The 14,387-nt window shown below is 44.8% G+C and overlaps 2 protein-coding genes across 4 annotated transcripts in view; one reads left to right on the top strand and one right to left on the bottom strand.

Moving 5' to 3' along the window:
• The window catches only part of ECHDC3 (enoyl-CoA hydratase domain containing 3), a 46,662-nt gene extending 34,441 nt beyond the window's left edge, over positions 1 to 12,221 (bottom strand). For both annotated transcript variants that reach the window (XM_050936988.1, XM_050936989.1), the window contains exon 1: positions 11,755 to 12,221. In XM_050936988.1, the coding sequence (XP_050792945.1) occupies positions 11,755 to 11,978 (224 nt within the window). In that variant the 5' untranslated portion in view covers positions 11,979 to 12,221. The remainder of the gene's footprint in view (positions 1 to 11,754) is intronic.
• The window catches only part of USP6NL (USP6 N-terminal like), a 239,015-nt gene that overhangs the window by 13,331 nt on the left and 211,297 nt on the right, over positions 1 to 14,387 (top strand). The window contains exon 1 of one of the 2 annotated variants that reach the window (XM_050936841.1): positions 11,911 to 11,985. The exons of the other annotated variant lie outside the window; for it this stretch is intronic. The gene's annotated coding sequence lies outside the window, so the exon portion shown is untranslated. Of the gene's footprint in view, positions 1 to 11,910; positions 11,986 to 14,387 lie in introns of those variants that run through there. 2 annotated transcript variants of the gene reach the window in all.

Here is a 14,387-nt window from a genome sequence, read left to right as displayed (position 1 = left end):
CCATTTTTGACTGCTGTTGCATATTGAGTGGATGTTTTCAGAGAACTATCCACAATGACCCCAAGATCTTTCTTGAATGGTAACAGTTAATTTAGACTCCATCATCTTATATGCGTAGTTGGGATTATGTTTTCCAATGTGCATTACTTTGCATTTATCAACATGGAATTTCATCTGCCATTTTGTTGCCCAGTCACCCCATTTTGTGAGATCCTATTGTAGCTCTTCAGTCTGCCCGGGACTTAACTATCTTGAGTAGTTTTGTATCAACTGCAAATTTTACCACCTCACGGTTTACCCCCTTTTCCAGATCATTTATGAATATGTTGAATAGGACTGGGCCCAGTACAGATCCCTAGGGGACACCATTATTTACCTCTCTCCATTCTGAAAACTGACCATTTATTCCTACTCTTTGTTTCCTATCTTTTAACCAGTCATCAGTCCATGAGAGGACCTTCCCTCTTATACCATGACAGCTTACTTTGCTTAAGAGGCTTTCTGAAAATCTAAGTATACTATATCCACTGGATCCCCTTTGGCCACGTTTGTTGGCTCCCTCAAAGAATTCTAGTAGATTGGTGAGGCATGATTTCCCTTGTTCAACCATGTTGACTCTTCCCCAACAAATTATGTTCATGTATGTGTTTGACAATTTTATTCTTTATTATAGGGCACCTACTGTAAAGAATGTTCCTCTGATCAGACAGGTCCAGACCACAACCCCAGATCAAAACATTCCCCCACTTTATGAGAGGGATAAAAATGGCCTCTGTAAATGGCCTGTACCTTTTTAATAGGCCCAAGTGAAACGTTAGATCCAAGCTACTGCAGATATGTGGGTGGAAGTAAAATCCAGATCGGACCCTTTTGCAGCTTGAGCCAGTCTCTAAAACTAGAGGAAAACCAGAACTGGAATCTGAAAACCAACTAACCACTCCTCAGTGAACTTTATAGGGACTGATTGGACTTGAAAACCACCTCCTTAGCTCGTGGGTTGAATCCAAAACCAGAAGGGACCTATTTTCTGGATTCAGTTTTGATGTGACTCAAGGAGGTGGAAATCTCACAAGAACAGCTCAAGAACTTCTGATGCTGTTGAACCTGGCTTGTTAGCCTCAGTCCCAAACTCTGATCTATAGCCTAAACCCAGTCCTGTTCTAAATCTGAACATGCAATCCTTGGCCTGCTTCCTAATTTGTCATTTCAGGCACGGAGACTGACAGAACTGTAGGTTACTATCAGTGGGCCAAATTCAGTCTGGCTTTAAGAAGGTTCAGTTCCACTGCAGTCATGCCCACTTACAGTGAGGCTAAATTCGACTCATTGGGTCAACTGAAATTATAGTGAAAATGAAAGATCAGTCAAAATAATTTTTAATTGTTTATATTCCCCTATAGCCTGACTCCAATTTTTCTAAAAGTAAATGCTGTGCATGTAAAGTTATTGACCAGTTACGGATGCAAGGCCACTGTCTGGCCATAAAGCAAATACGGCACAACAGTGGCAGTGCACGCCTCCACCAACTGCCCCACCAGCATAAAGCTGGAAGCACCAGTCTAGTTTTGATGCCCATTCAATCCACCACATTGCTGATGAGACCTCTGCTTATGTTCTGTGATGGAGGCATTTGTTAAGTGGCCACCAGCTCATTTTGTATAGCCCAGACAGATGGTAACAGACCTGGCCCAGAATCAAATTCATCTGTTCTCAGTCCCACAAGCCGTCACAGTTCTCAGGAGTAGGCACTTTAAAGAAAACTCTGTCCTACACTCAATATGTGGCCTTTCCTTGCATACTGCATTGTTTTTATATATTCTCATTTAATTTCATGATTAACTATTGTGTGTGTTCTTTTTGCAACCCAGTATTCTTTTAATTTTTATATGGAAATTAATTTCAAATGCAACATAACATAATTAGCTTACATGTAATCTCTTCTCATTAGGATCTCATACTTGACAGTGTTTGCAAAGAAGCTTACTTGAGTCTTAAGTGCACAACTTTAAATCATGCTGACGAATGAGAGAATGACCCTATTACGAAAGCTGTTGATGCAAAGGACAAAGCCCTGTGACTTTCCCAGGTTAAACAGACAATTCCAGTGGTTTTGTCATACAGGTCTGTTTAGAGAAAGCCTTCATATGCTGGGCACATAATTTTTTGAGTCCTGCTCAAAACCTATGACAAGTTGATTCAGTCTCTCTCACCATCCGTCTCTTCCCAGAATCAACAGTAACCCTTATTAATTTTTGCTTCTAACAGAGTTCCCAAAGAGATGGTATAGTTTCTATTAAGGTGTCAACCCTCAAGATAAACTGCATTTTGAAAGCATTTTCAAACAGCCATCACATTCCTGGTAGTATATTAAAAGAGATTATGTGTTGCCCAAGACAGTCAGCCTTGTCAGGTCAGGGCAAAACAACATTTTAAGCTGATTGGCTCATATATCTCAAGGTATGTGTGCCCTTGCACGAATTCACTTTTTCCCCCTGGTATTTAAGAAAATCAATGCTTCCTGTTCTTGATTGATCTGAAATGCAGTCAAATTGAACCCAGAATATATTTTCAGTTTGGTAAAGGAAAAAAAATGAGCATGGCAGTGATAATAGTAAATTACTACAATAAATAGGGATCTAGGATGACTGAAAACTCTGTATTTGGTGTCTTGGCTTTCGCAAAGCTCCTGATTTGCTTAATGACTTTTGTGAGGTGATAAACAATGTTTATACCCCACAGGTGTGTAGGCCAGTGTCTCTCCTGTGCTAAGGTAGCTTTACAGGGCTCCAACGCTGCGAAGCTGTCGAAAAGCTGGCTTTGTGGTCAGATATAGGGGAATCTTCTGGTGCTGTACAGCTACTGTAATGGTTACTATTCCAGTTCCAACCTATGAGTGGCATAGCCAGGTCTTCCATTTTCCCTAGCAAGTTATGCTGTGGTAATGGCCTGTTAGGGGACCTTACATCTGCTTTATCTTGCACTGAGGACTGGTCTAACACATAGTGTTCCATGACAGGGAGAAGATGTGTTTTAAAGCCACCTTTGTACCTCCACCTTGTGTTTGGCTGAGCATTCCTCAGCTGAAGATGAGGTTCAGGGCTGTAGAGAATACAAATGTATAAATTACAATTTTGTAGTGAATTCTGTTTGCATCACTTATGTTTGAACAGAAGACTTGAATCATTTCAAATACTACTCTGTAGTCAGTAATTTTTAAAAAGGTAGCTTTGGTGTACATTTTATTTAGAAATATACGAACAGTTGAGTCAGGGAAAAGGCTGTGAACATCACACTCTTGAACAAATGTATTCTGATATCCCACAAGGAGCTTTACCTGGGTGAACTGAATATGTTCCTTATCCATCAGAATCCATTACACTTCTCTATCTGCCTGTCTGCTTGTCTCAGCAGCAAATGGAAAAGATACTGAAGATTAACTTTTGCACTACATTAGACATGTAATTACAGCTTTTGCGGTAACAAACACTATAGCTCAGGGTACCTACAGTTTTCCATTATAATCTCCTGTTTTCATTTGCTTGTAACTTTATGGGAAATTCTTTCTTGGCATTGAAACTTGCCATCTTGCTGTCAGCCCTGAGATGAATTTTTCTGCTAAATGTGAGGAAAATAATTTCAGTCATTTTTTGAGCAATGGATGAATGGCATAAATTAACTTTAGCTTTAAGTGTAGTTGTGTTCTGAAAAGTGACTCCATACAATAGGCTTCCTGATAGTCCAGGTTTATTGTCTCATAATGGCTCCCTATCAGATCTGCACAGTTAACAAAAACATGCCTTTTCCGATTGCTAGCCTTGAAAACACACACGGGAATGCAAAACTCTAAGCTGGCGTTTTCCCTTGTTGTGCATCATCACCAACAACCCTCCGCTTTATCTTAGTACAACTTAATTAGTTTCTTTCCTGCTCCATCACACCACCTGCTTCTCCTTGGGGTGTAAACTACACCATCTGATTATGACTTCTTTTTCTCTCTTTGATCACCTTCCTGCTCACTTTGCTTTGGGAACAGGATCAGGCTAGGTAATTCTAAGCTGATACCCTAATTCAGGAAAACATCCTGACTCAGGACAGCACTTAAGCATCAGCACATTGTTAAAACACATGCATGAGGGCATTCCTGAATTAGGCTCTTGGCCTTTTCTACACATCCAGGTATAGCTGCCTGTTGTTCTACACCGAGTCGTGAAAAAAGCTCTAGTGTAGCATCTGTGCTTGCAGTTTCCATCTGCCGACAGGTAATGTATTTTTTAGTATCCGTGTAGCTTTTAATTTCCCCAAAAGGCAATGGGGTACAACAGAAATATTTTAAAAAGTGGGTCTGTGTTGTACCGATTTATTCAATTTTTGTGGGTAGACACTTTTCATCGACCCTGCAAATGTACTGAGGGCTCAATCAAAATTAAATAAGTAGAGAGAAAGGGACAAAGAAACAATGAGGATGTGAAATAGAAATAACAGAGGGGAGAAAGAGACAGGAGGAGGTTAATGGAGAAAGGCAAGAAAATGGGAGAGGAGACAGAAAATATGGGAGAAGAGAAGGAGGCAGAGAGATGCAGAAAATTTGTCTTGACAGAAACAGCCCATTTTATCAGGCAGTGACAGGAAGCACTACATACATTCAAAACCGATTAGGAAGACAGCAGCCAGCAGGAGCGGAGGCCTCAATCAACTGAGCTGAACCTAAGAAAACAAAAAAAGTCAGCTGACAATGGAACTACATGAGGCCAAATGAACAATTGGAACCAAAGGGAACAGAAAATAAGATTTAGGCAGCCAGAAAAATGAGAGGACTGCAATTCAGTACTAAAGCCTGACTGGCGTAAAGGGCAAACACTCCTACTCAGATTCCTACTTCCATCCCTTCCCACAACACACTTTTGCTCTGCAGCAATTCCCCCCCCCCCCCAATTATTTTCAATAACAAACAGTATTTTAAAGTTGAGTACATTTAACTTTACATAATATTGACATGAATTATTGCATGACACTGGAATAGCTGCCTGGCACTTATTGTTCCAACTGCTTTAACGATTTCGTATCAAATCACATTTCAAAAACATCTTTTATAATGGTTAGTGTAGTTTTTAAAATTGACAAGCCTCCAAGACTGAAGAGTGAGTGTTTGATTTTAAGGCTAATGCTCATATTTGTTCAGATACTTGCAAGTTATCGTAAGCCATTCTCAGGGCTACATGGCCATAAAATAAACAGTTCACATTTCAAGTGACACAGACTAAAACACCAAATCAGACACCTTAAAAATGATCTGCAAGCAAAAAGGGAAACCCCACATGCTACACAAGCATATGCTGAATTTCCTCACACTAACCAAGCTAAGATGAGTATGCAGCACAAAACCAAAGCAAACCAAAACCTTTTAAAATTTGTTTGAAGTCTAACAAAGTCCTACTGGCTCTGTTGTCATTTGAAGCCCCAGAATGCATCATTCTGTAATGTCACAGCTATGCTTTTCAGGGCCTGGAATGAGTCTTTGTCTGGGTTTGTACAGTGCCTAGCATAATGGACTCGCTCACTTGGATAGGCTGCTGCGAGCACATTACTGCTATGCTCTGATACTTCCACTTGGCTCCCAGTCTGCTATTGCTACCAATTTGAGGACTTGGTCCCGATATTCAAAGCCATTAATGTGTTGGAATCTAACTACCTCAGCGATTCCATTTCCATCTGTCACCCACAAAGACAGCTGAAAAAGCCCAGGATACACCACCTAAGAGTTTGAAATAAGATGTACTTGGTTGAAACAGTTCAGTTGCGAAATGAGCTAGTGAAGGAGCTGAGGCTCATTCAAAGTCTGATCATCTTCAAGACACATTGGAAGACCTTCCCTTTAATTCCACCATAAACAGAATAGTGAGGACACACAAATTATACCCCTAAGCAGAGCCCCTAATAACCATGGAAGGGAGAAGAGCAGAAGACACTGTGAAGCTCTCACAATGTCAATCCAATTTATCTGGGAAGTCCATAGATACTATGGTGAAAGGCTCTATAGAAAATCTGCTGATAGCCAAGGTTACAACAAGATGTCATGGTTACTTTGGATGGTTCTGCACATATGCTGACGGTTTCACAAATGTTTTAAAAATACTGTTTTATTGAAAAGAGCAATAGATTTTAAAGACTCCATAGAAGGACAAAAATAAAGGGCACAGCATACTGAGGAATAGTTGCCTAGAAGATCATACAGTCCTTATATTATGAACTTTGACATTTGTGTTACATCTGGTAGAAAAGAATAGGTTTAGGGTTGCCAACTCTCTGACTGCAGAAAACCGAACACCCTAACCCAGCCCCTGCCCCGAGAGCCCGGTCCTTGCTCATTCCATCCTTCATCCCTCCGTCGCTTGCTCTCCCCAACCCTCGCTCACTTGCTCATTGTCACTGGGCTAGGGCAGGGGGCTGGGGTGCAGGGGGGGATGAGGGCTCCGGCTGGGGGTGCAGGCTCTGGGGTGGGGCCAGGGATGAGGGGTTTAGAGCAGGTGTGGCTCCAGGCTGGGGCAGAGGGTTGGGGTATGAGAGGGGGTGTGGGCTCTGGGGTGGGGCCGGGGATGAGAGGTTTAGGGTGCAGGAGGGGGCTCTGGGCTGGGGGAGGGCTCCGGCTGGGGGTATGGGCTCTGGGCTGGGGTCAGAAATGAGGGTTAACAGGACGGGAATGGGTCCTGGGCTGGGGCAGGGGTTGGGGTATGGGAGGGAGTGTGGGCTCCGGGGTGGGGCTGAAGAATTTGATGTCCAGGAGGGGGCTCTGTGCTGGAGTATGGGCGGGGTGTCGGCTCTGGCTGGGGCTGAGGGGTTTGGGGTGCAGAAGGGGGATCCAGACTGGGGCTGAGATTTTCAGAGTGCAGGAGAGGGCTCTGGGCTGGGGTGCAGACTTCGGGAGGGAGTTTGGGTGCAGGAGTGGGTTCTGAGCTGGGGCAGGGTGTTGGGTCACTGGAGGAGGTTTGGGGTGTGGGCTCCAGGTGGTACTGACTTCAAGGCAGCTCCTGGGAAGCAGGAACATGTCCCTCTGGCTCCTAGGCGCACAGGCGGCCATGGGGGCTCTGCACGCCGCCCCTGTCCGCAAGCGCCGCCCCCACAGGTCCCATTGTCCGTGGTTCCTAGCCAATGGGAGCTTCAGAGGTGGCGCTTAGGGTGGTGTCTGCACTGTGGGTAGGGGAAGCGCGCGGAGCCCCCCTGACTGATCCTCTGCCTAGGAGCTGGAAGGACATGCCAGCCGCTTCCAGGAGCTGGCCACTGCGGCCAACTGGATTTTTAGCAGCCTGGTGAGCTGTGCTGACCAGAGCTGCCAGGTTCCCTTTTCGACCTGGTGTTTTGGTCGAAAACCAGATGCCAGGCAACCCTAAACTGGTTACATTATTATAGCGAGACTTTAGCCAGATGTGTTGGTCTTTTGAGTGTAGCGTGTTTTTAATTATTACAGGACAGTAATATCAGAACTCAGCCCCTTGCAGTACTGGCTCCTAAGTGAAGACATAACAAGATGAAGTGCTGACCTGCAGAGTGCTCAGTGCCTTCACTTAGTTGGCATGCAGCATGCCCAGAGCACTGTAAGATCTTGGACTGTTGTCAAGAATAAGGGGCCTGCAGGTGTGCCTGACCAGTCAGTCAATCAATGAGTGCAGCTGGGCCACAGCAAAACCACCTGATTGGCTAAGGCAGTGGTTCCCACACTTTTTACATCTAGCCTCCAACCCGCCTTGCCCCATCTGCAATTCTCTCTCTCTCTGGGAGCCACGGTCAGGACCTGTGGCTGGAAGCGCAGCTGTGGCCAGGGCCTGGGGCTGGGACTGGAGTTGCATCCAGAATAGGAACCATGGGCCAAGGCCAGGGCCATGGTTGTGGGTGGGTCTGGGTCTAGGCCTGGGCCTGGAGCAGAGTTGCGTCTCGCGCTGGAGACCAAGGATGGGGCTGTGACTGGAGGCCAAGGCATGGGGTGGGGCTGGGGTCATGGCTGAGTGTTGAGCTGTGGCTGGGCTGGGGGCTGGTGCATGCTGGCAGCAGAGTGGGGCTGGGTGGCCATGCCCCCCATAATGTTCCTCTGTGTCCCCCCTAGGGGGCATGCCCCACAGTCTGGGGACCACTGGGCTAAGGTATTCAGATGGCTTGCTCTTCAGCCCAGCAGCTGCAGTAGATCAGTGGCTGCTCAATGAACATACCTGTGGATTCTCTGCCTCCCTGTGCTTGCCTCACTCCAAGCCCTGTACCCAGTCATGCTCTTGCCTTGCAACCGCTCCTGCATTCCCTGACTCCAGATAATCCAGTTCTTTGACCATCAGCACTGATTCCTAGGTACGACTCTGTCTTGACCTTGGGCTCAGGCATTCGGATTCTGACGATGATCCTGATCCTTGGCCCCGGCATTCGGACTCTAACTTTGGTTCTGACCTTCAGCTCCAATCCTCAGCGGACTGTGCCTTGACCTTGGGCTCTTGTCTTTGGACTCTGACCAGTAGGCCCGACTCCTGCTCTGACCATGAGAACTACCTAAGACCTGACAGACTGTAACCTTTTAAAAGCTAGGTCCATGGGTTAGACTCTTTGTTGATGTAAATCAGTACAACTCCACTGACTTCAATAGACAGACACCAGCTGATGAGCTGACCCTGTGTCTCTTATTTGCCTCTACAGTACCACATATATATTTTTTGATGCTGTATAAATAAGATTGATTGTTGCTCTACTGTCTAAGCACTGCAATAAAAAGGAGTGCTGGTGGAGACATCACCTGTGAACCGTAGGGTTATTGCTAACACAAACATGATATCACTGTCAGCCACTCTGAAAACTCCACTTTTAAAACAATTTCATAACCCTGGCTGTAACATTACAACAGAAACCAATGATCATGCAGGAAACAGAAAATGATGACATATAGTTTGAATGCGTAGTAAGTGGAGGGCAGATGAGTTAGGTGAAGGAGAGAGCTCTCTTTGGAAGACATTTATCTTAAGTAACTAGCGATTTAGGGAGGGAAAATATCCCCAACTTGAAGAAAACTAAACGTGCTTATGTATTCGAACAGCTTCTAAAATCTTGAACAAGACAGTTAAGACTTTAAACTGGAAGGAGTAAGAACAGGTCACTGTAAGTCTCTCAGGGTTTGTGAGGTGCTGACATGTCAGTCAATCACAATTACTCTCTAAAATACTTGAATGCGTAAAACACTGCCATTTGTGACTTTTCCTCTGAACAGAATGAGAACAGAGGGGACATATAGACACTACAGATTTGATTCTTCACTGTCTACACCTTGAAGTCATTTTATCGCTGTACAAAGTCAGTGTGAAATGCTACCACTCACACCCGAGCACCCTGATTTGCCACTTTATGAGAGGCTGTGTTGCTGAGATGGGGGATCTGCCATAGTAGAGACCTTGGGTTTTACTTCCGGTCCTGCCAGAAACAACCAAGTGCAACCTGTTATTCTTTCTGTAAAATTGGGAGGGGGCTCATACTTACCACCTACTTAGGATACGCATATGAGATCTTACTCAGTAATATGCATTATTAAGTAAAACAGGTTATCTTTACCAGCCACACTTGAAATCTATTCAAAAAATAAGTTTGTTTGACTAGATCTCCCATTAAGCTATGTTGATAGACATTCAATTATATTACCATTCTTGACTGACTGAATCCTGTATTAGGTGTTCCATTATTTTGCCTGGGCTTGTCTTCAGGGTAACCAGTCTGTAATTACTTGGGTCATGTTAGTCACCTCTTTTAAATAGTAGCGCAACAGTAGATTTTTTTGTAGTCGTCTGGAACTTCATCAGTATTCTAAGATTTATTTAAAACAACATGAATGGTTTAGAGAGCACTACAACTCATGGATGCTAGTTATCTGGAGCTACAGATTTTAAAATGTTTAACTTTAGCAGATTCTTTTTAACATCCTCCTTAGTTACTGTTGGACGAGACAGTACTTAATAATCATTATAATATGAATACATTATCCAGCATCTTTCAAAATACAAAACTACTTATTTAACATTTGATTTTTCTGCAGCTACTATATCTGTCTAGTAATGTATCTATATCCTTTTTTTCCTGATGTTTTAAAAAAAATTCTTATTGTCCTTATCGTCCTGGCTGTATATTTTTCATACCTCTTTTCCTAATCATGTCTTATCTACTGTCTTACTTTCTTAACTACTAATTTATGTTCATTGCTGTCAACCTTCCTCTTTTTTCAAATTGTTATATGTATAATTTATTGCTACTGTTTGCTTCCCTCTTGACCACAATGTATTTTTATTTTCTAAACCAATGTAGCTGCCTTTGGTGATTGTGGAACTGAGAGTTCATCTAATGAAATATTTCTAAACAGCTCCAGTTATCTTTCACATGTTTCTGTTCATTTTTCCTTCCCAATTTTGTTCCTAATTATTTTCAACTTTAGTAAATTGGCCCATTTTAAATGACCAGGTATGTATGTGTATATTATTTGTAGACAACTTTTAGAATTGCTCACATGTAGGAAGTTACATGTGTGCATATGTGGTTGTAGGATATGGGCCATTGAAGTCCTTGCCCTGACCAGCAAACTTAAGGTTGATGCCACTCTACACTCCATAAGGTTCTGCCACTACCTTGCATATCAGCTCTAATATGTTTGACAGTGACTATGCAGAGACTTCAGCAGTTCCAAATGAGGCATTTAAGTAATTTAGGAAGGCAGTGTTACCTAGGTGTAGGATGAGGAGTTAAGAATCCTGGATTCTGTTTCTGAGTATGGTTGTCCGCTGGTAGTTTTGGGTGTGACCTACGTTATGCACTTTGGCCCAGATTCTCAACGGTATTTAGGCTTTTAAATACTGTTGGGGATCTGTCTTAGTCTCATTGTGCCTCAGTCTCTATCTATAAAATGGAAATAATACTTACCTATTAGACAAGGTGTCATGAGGAAGGATTAGTTAGTGAATGTAAAACTATGACGTTAAAGACAGGAACAGAACCCAGAACTATTGATTCCCAGAGCATCTTTTCCAAAATGTCTTCCATTATCTGTGTCATTCCTCTTCTTCAAAGCAAATGCCACCTAACAACTTGTTTCTTAAACCCAGCCTCTAGTAAGCAACTCATGTCTGCAGCTCTTTGCACCTGCCCTAACTACTGCACTCCTCCTATACACCATTAAAAAACAAACTCCCAACAACCATAGCAGTGTTGCCAAATCCTGTTTTGCTTGAGGGCCTAGCTCTGAAAGAAACCTGATTATGGGACAATCTATTTTCTTTCATTTCCTTTTGGTTTTTATTTTTTAATAAAAGTTCATTTGTAGCCTTCCTGATGGTGGAGAAAAGCTCAATCACATGGTCTTTAAACATAGGAAACAAAGTAATAAAAAGCATTTCAAAGGTATTAATTCTTTTTCAATGTCACAGTTTTTTTAAAGATATCATTTTGAGGGCTTGATTCATGCTTTTTTTCTGAAGACGTGGGGTCAGGAGTCTTGTACAAATCAAATGAACACAAAGAGAGAAGTGATCCCTCTTCTGAACTTCCCCTTTCTGTCCCCTCTTGTATTGTTACCCCAATAATTCTTCCCCCCTTCCCCATCCCCGCACTGTGTCAGTGCCTGCCAGGTTATCTTAGCCTGGTGTCTGCATTAAATTGCAAGCCCCTTGGGCCAGGGCCCCTGTCACATTTAACACCTATACAGCACCTATCCCCTGTACAGGGAACCGGACGCACTGGATCCAGCTTTACCTGACTCCAGCCAGGCCCAGACCTCCCTCTGCACTGAGGGAGAACCACCTGCTCCCGCACAGGGCAGCACCTGGCCCCTCAGCCTCGTTGTGAGCCCAAGATGGCGGCAGCCGCGGGGTCGCCCTGTGTGGCGACAGTCGGTCCCCCTCAGCCTCGTTGTGAGCCCAAGATGGCTGCGGCGGCGGGCTCGCCCTATGGGGCGGCGCGGGAGCGGGGGTTTCCATAGTTGCAGTGAGTAGGTGTCACACACCAGGGCGCTTCCTGGTTGGAGGCCGCTGGGGCCGGGGCACTGCACGGGGAAGCGCCTGCGGGGAGGAGGCGGACGGAGGCCGAGGCAAGGTACGGACGGGACGTCCGGCCATTGCGCTCCCCTTGGGACCGGCGGCCGCCGCGCTCCGTCCTCACGGCCCCGCGGCTGGTGGGTCACCGGGGGGGGCGGACTCCTCCATTCCGAGCCCAGGGGGGACGGTGAGCCGGACCCCTCCACTCGCGGGTAAGGAGCCGGGGGTGGGGGGCGGATCCCTCCATTCCGAGAGCTACGGGGGTGGAGCGCCGGGTCTCTCCATTGCGGGTGGGGGGAGCTGGACCCCGCCACTCACGGAGGGGGCAGGACCCCGTTCAGTTTAACCAGAGAAGGGACGCAGGCCCCTCTGCTAAGCCTGTGTGTGTCTGCCCTGTTGGGGAGGGAGGTGGGCCTCAGCCTGGGGGGAGGGGGCAGCTGAGGCCGGTGTGTCAGGATCTGGGGAGTCCAGGCAATGGGGGAATGGCTGGGGAAGCATCATTGCTGTGGGAGACCTGGGGAGCGGTGCCAGCAGGATGAGGGGGTTTGGTGATCCAGGGGGAGTTTGGTCTCATCGCCATTGAGGAGCTGGGGGAGCTCAGATAAACCGGGGGCTCTTTGGTATTTGCCTTTGTCATTGAGCGGAGGATGGGCTCTGCGTTTGGGCGATGGGGGGTATCCAGTTTTCGGGGTGGGGCTTTTTGGCATCATTGCCTTTGAGCAGAGCATGGGCTCTGTGTAAGGGTGATGGGGGCTGTCTGATAATTTGGAGGCTCTCTGGTGTTATTGCTCTTGGGGTGGGTGTGACTGGACTCTCTCAGAGTGATGGCAAGTCTATGATAACCTGGGGGGGTCTCTGTTGTAATTGCTTTTGGGGATGGGGCTCTGTGTCAAGATGCCTGGGGGCTCTTTGGTGTCATTGCTGTTGGAGAATGAGGGAGTTTGGGATAATTGAGGTCTGGATATTTGAAATAGTAATGTGAACTTTCTGGTGCTAATAACTGTGGCCACTATCAAAACTCTGGGCTACTTTCTTGAAGGTGCCAGCTAGCCAAACCTTGAGACTGAAGTGCACAGGCTTAGTTTAGAACAGCCTGACTAAACAAGGTTCTGACACAGTGTGCTGCTAACATACTTCAATCGCCATGGCACTCTCAGTCCTTGGCATCTACTGAGATTGCCAACAGAAGAGCCAGTTGTCAAATGATATTGTGGTTTTTGTGGACATCTGGCTGCAGGGACCTGGAATGAAACCAAATTTATTTCACTGTTGACTGGGGCTGGATTCAAATGAAGACAGAAATGCTCTGCCTCCTTCTACCATCTCATGAACCATTCAGTTGCTCATGCACACTTAAAAAAACACTTTATTTGTGTAGTTGTGGTTTGGAACAAGCAGTGGCATAGAAACTGAACTGCCAGTGGCTGGCTGGACTTTACTTTCATTCCACCAGAATTCACCATTAGAGCTAAATTCCTTCACTACAACAAATAAGTAGCTTTCATGGAGGACCAGTGTTGTTTAGTATCTTCACAAAAGCAGGGTTTTGGAGTGGAGCTGGAACAAGGAGCAGCTCCGGAGCAGTGGAGCTGGAGCAGAGCCAGAGCACAGCTCCAAAGCTCTGCACAAAAGAGTACCTTTTGTATGATTACTTAATAGAATACGCAAGTTTGGTCACACACTAACTTCTAAAGCTGCTATTTCACAGTAGAAACTCAAAGTTGGTTAGGCTTATGTATACTAAATCTAGGAACCAGTCAACATTGCAGAGAGCCAAAAGCAATTTGCTGAATACCTTTTTGTAGTTTAAGTAATCCAACTGTGCTCAAAGAAGAGGGTGTGTTGTGTTTATTTGATTTGTGCATCTACTATATGCTTCCTCATTTGTGGTGTATCAGTGAGTCAGTTTAGATTATTAAACAGTAGTATGCAGTGTTGTAACTGTATTGGTCCCATGGTGTTAGAGCGATAAGGTGGGCAAGGTAATATCTTTTATTAGAACAGGGCAGAGGAGCTGTGTAAACTCAAAAGCTTGTCTGTCTCACCGACAGACATTGACTCAATAAAAGATATTACCTCACCCACTTTATCTCATTAAGCCATAGGACAGTTTCATAATTTTGAATTTTATGTTCTCTCTCGCTTGGGCATATCTAAACACCAGATAAAAGAAGTTCTTAATTTTTTTGTAAGTTTCTCTTTAATGGCACTGCCCTTAGGTGACTGTGCTTGCCTGTTTTTAAACTTTAAAAAATCTTTTATATAATGTTACTGATTGTAACTTCTTTCTTCAGACGTAAACTGAGTGCAGTGTAAAATATTTGTAGATTACTGAAATTGCCTTTAAACCAG

Source organism: Gopherus flavomarginatus, chromosome 1 (genome assembly GCF_025201925.1).
Source record: "Gopherus flavomarginatus isolate rGopFla2 chromosome 1, rGopFla2.mat.asm, whole genome shotgun sequence".
Taxonomy (NCBI): domain Eukaryota; kingdom Metazoa; phylum Chordata; order Testudines; family Testudinidae; genus Gopherus; species Gopherus flavomarginatus.
The sequence above is the reverse complement of the archived record's forward strand: the minus strand, read 5'-3'. Positions and strand labels throughout refer to the sequence as shown.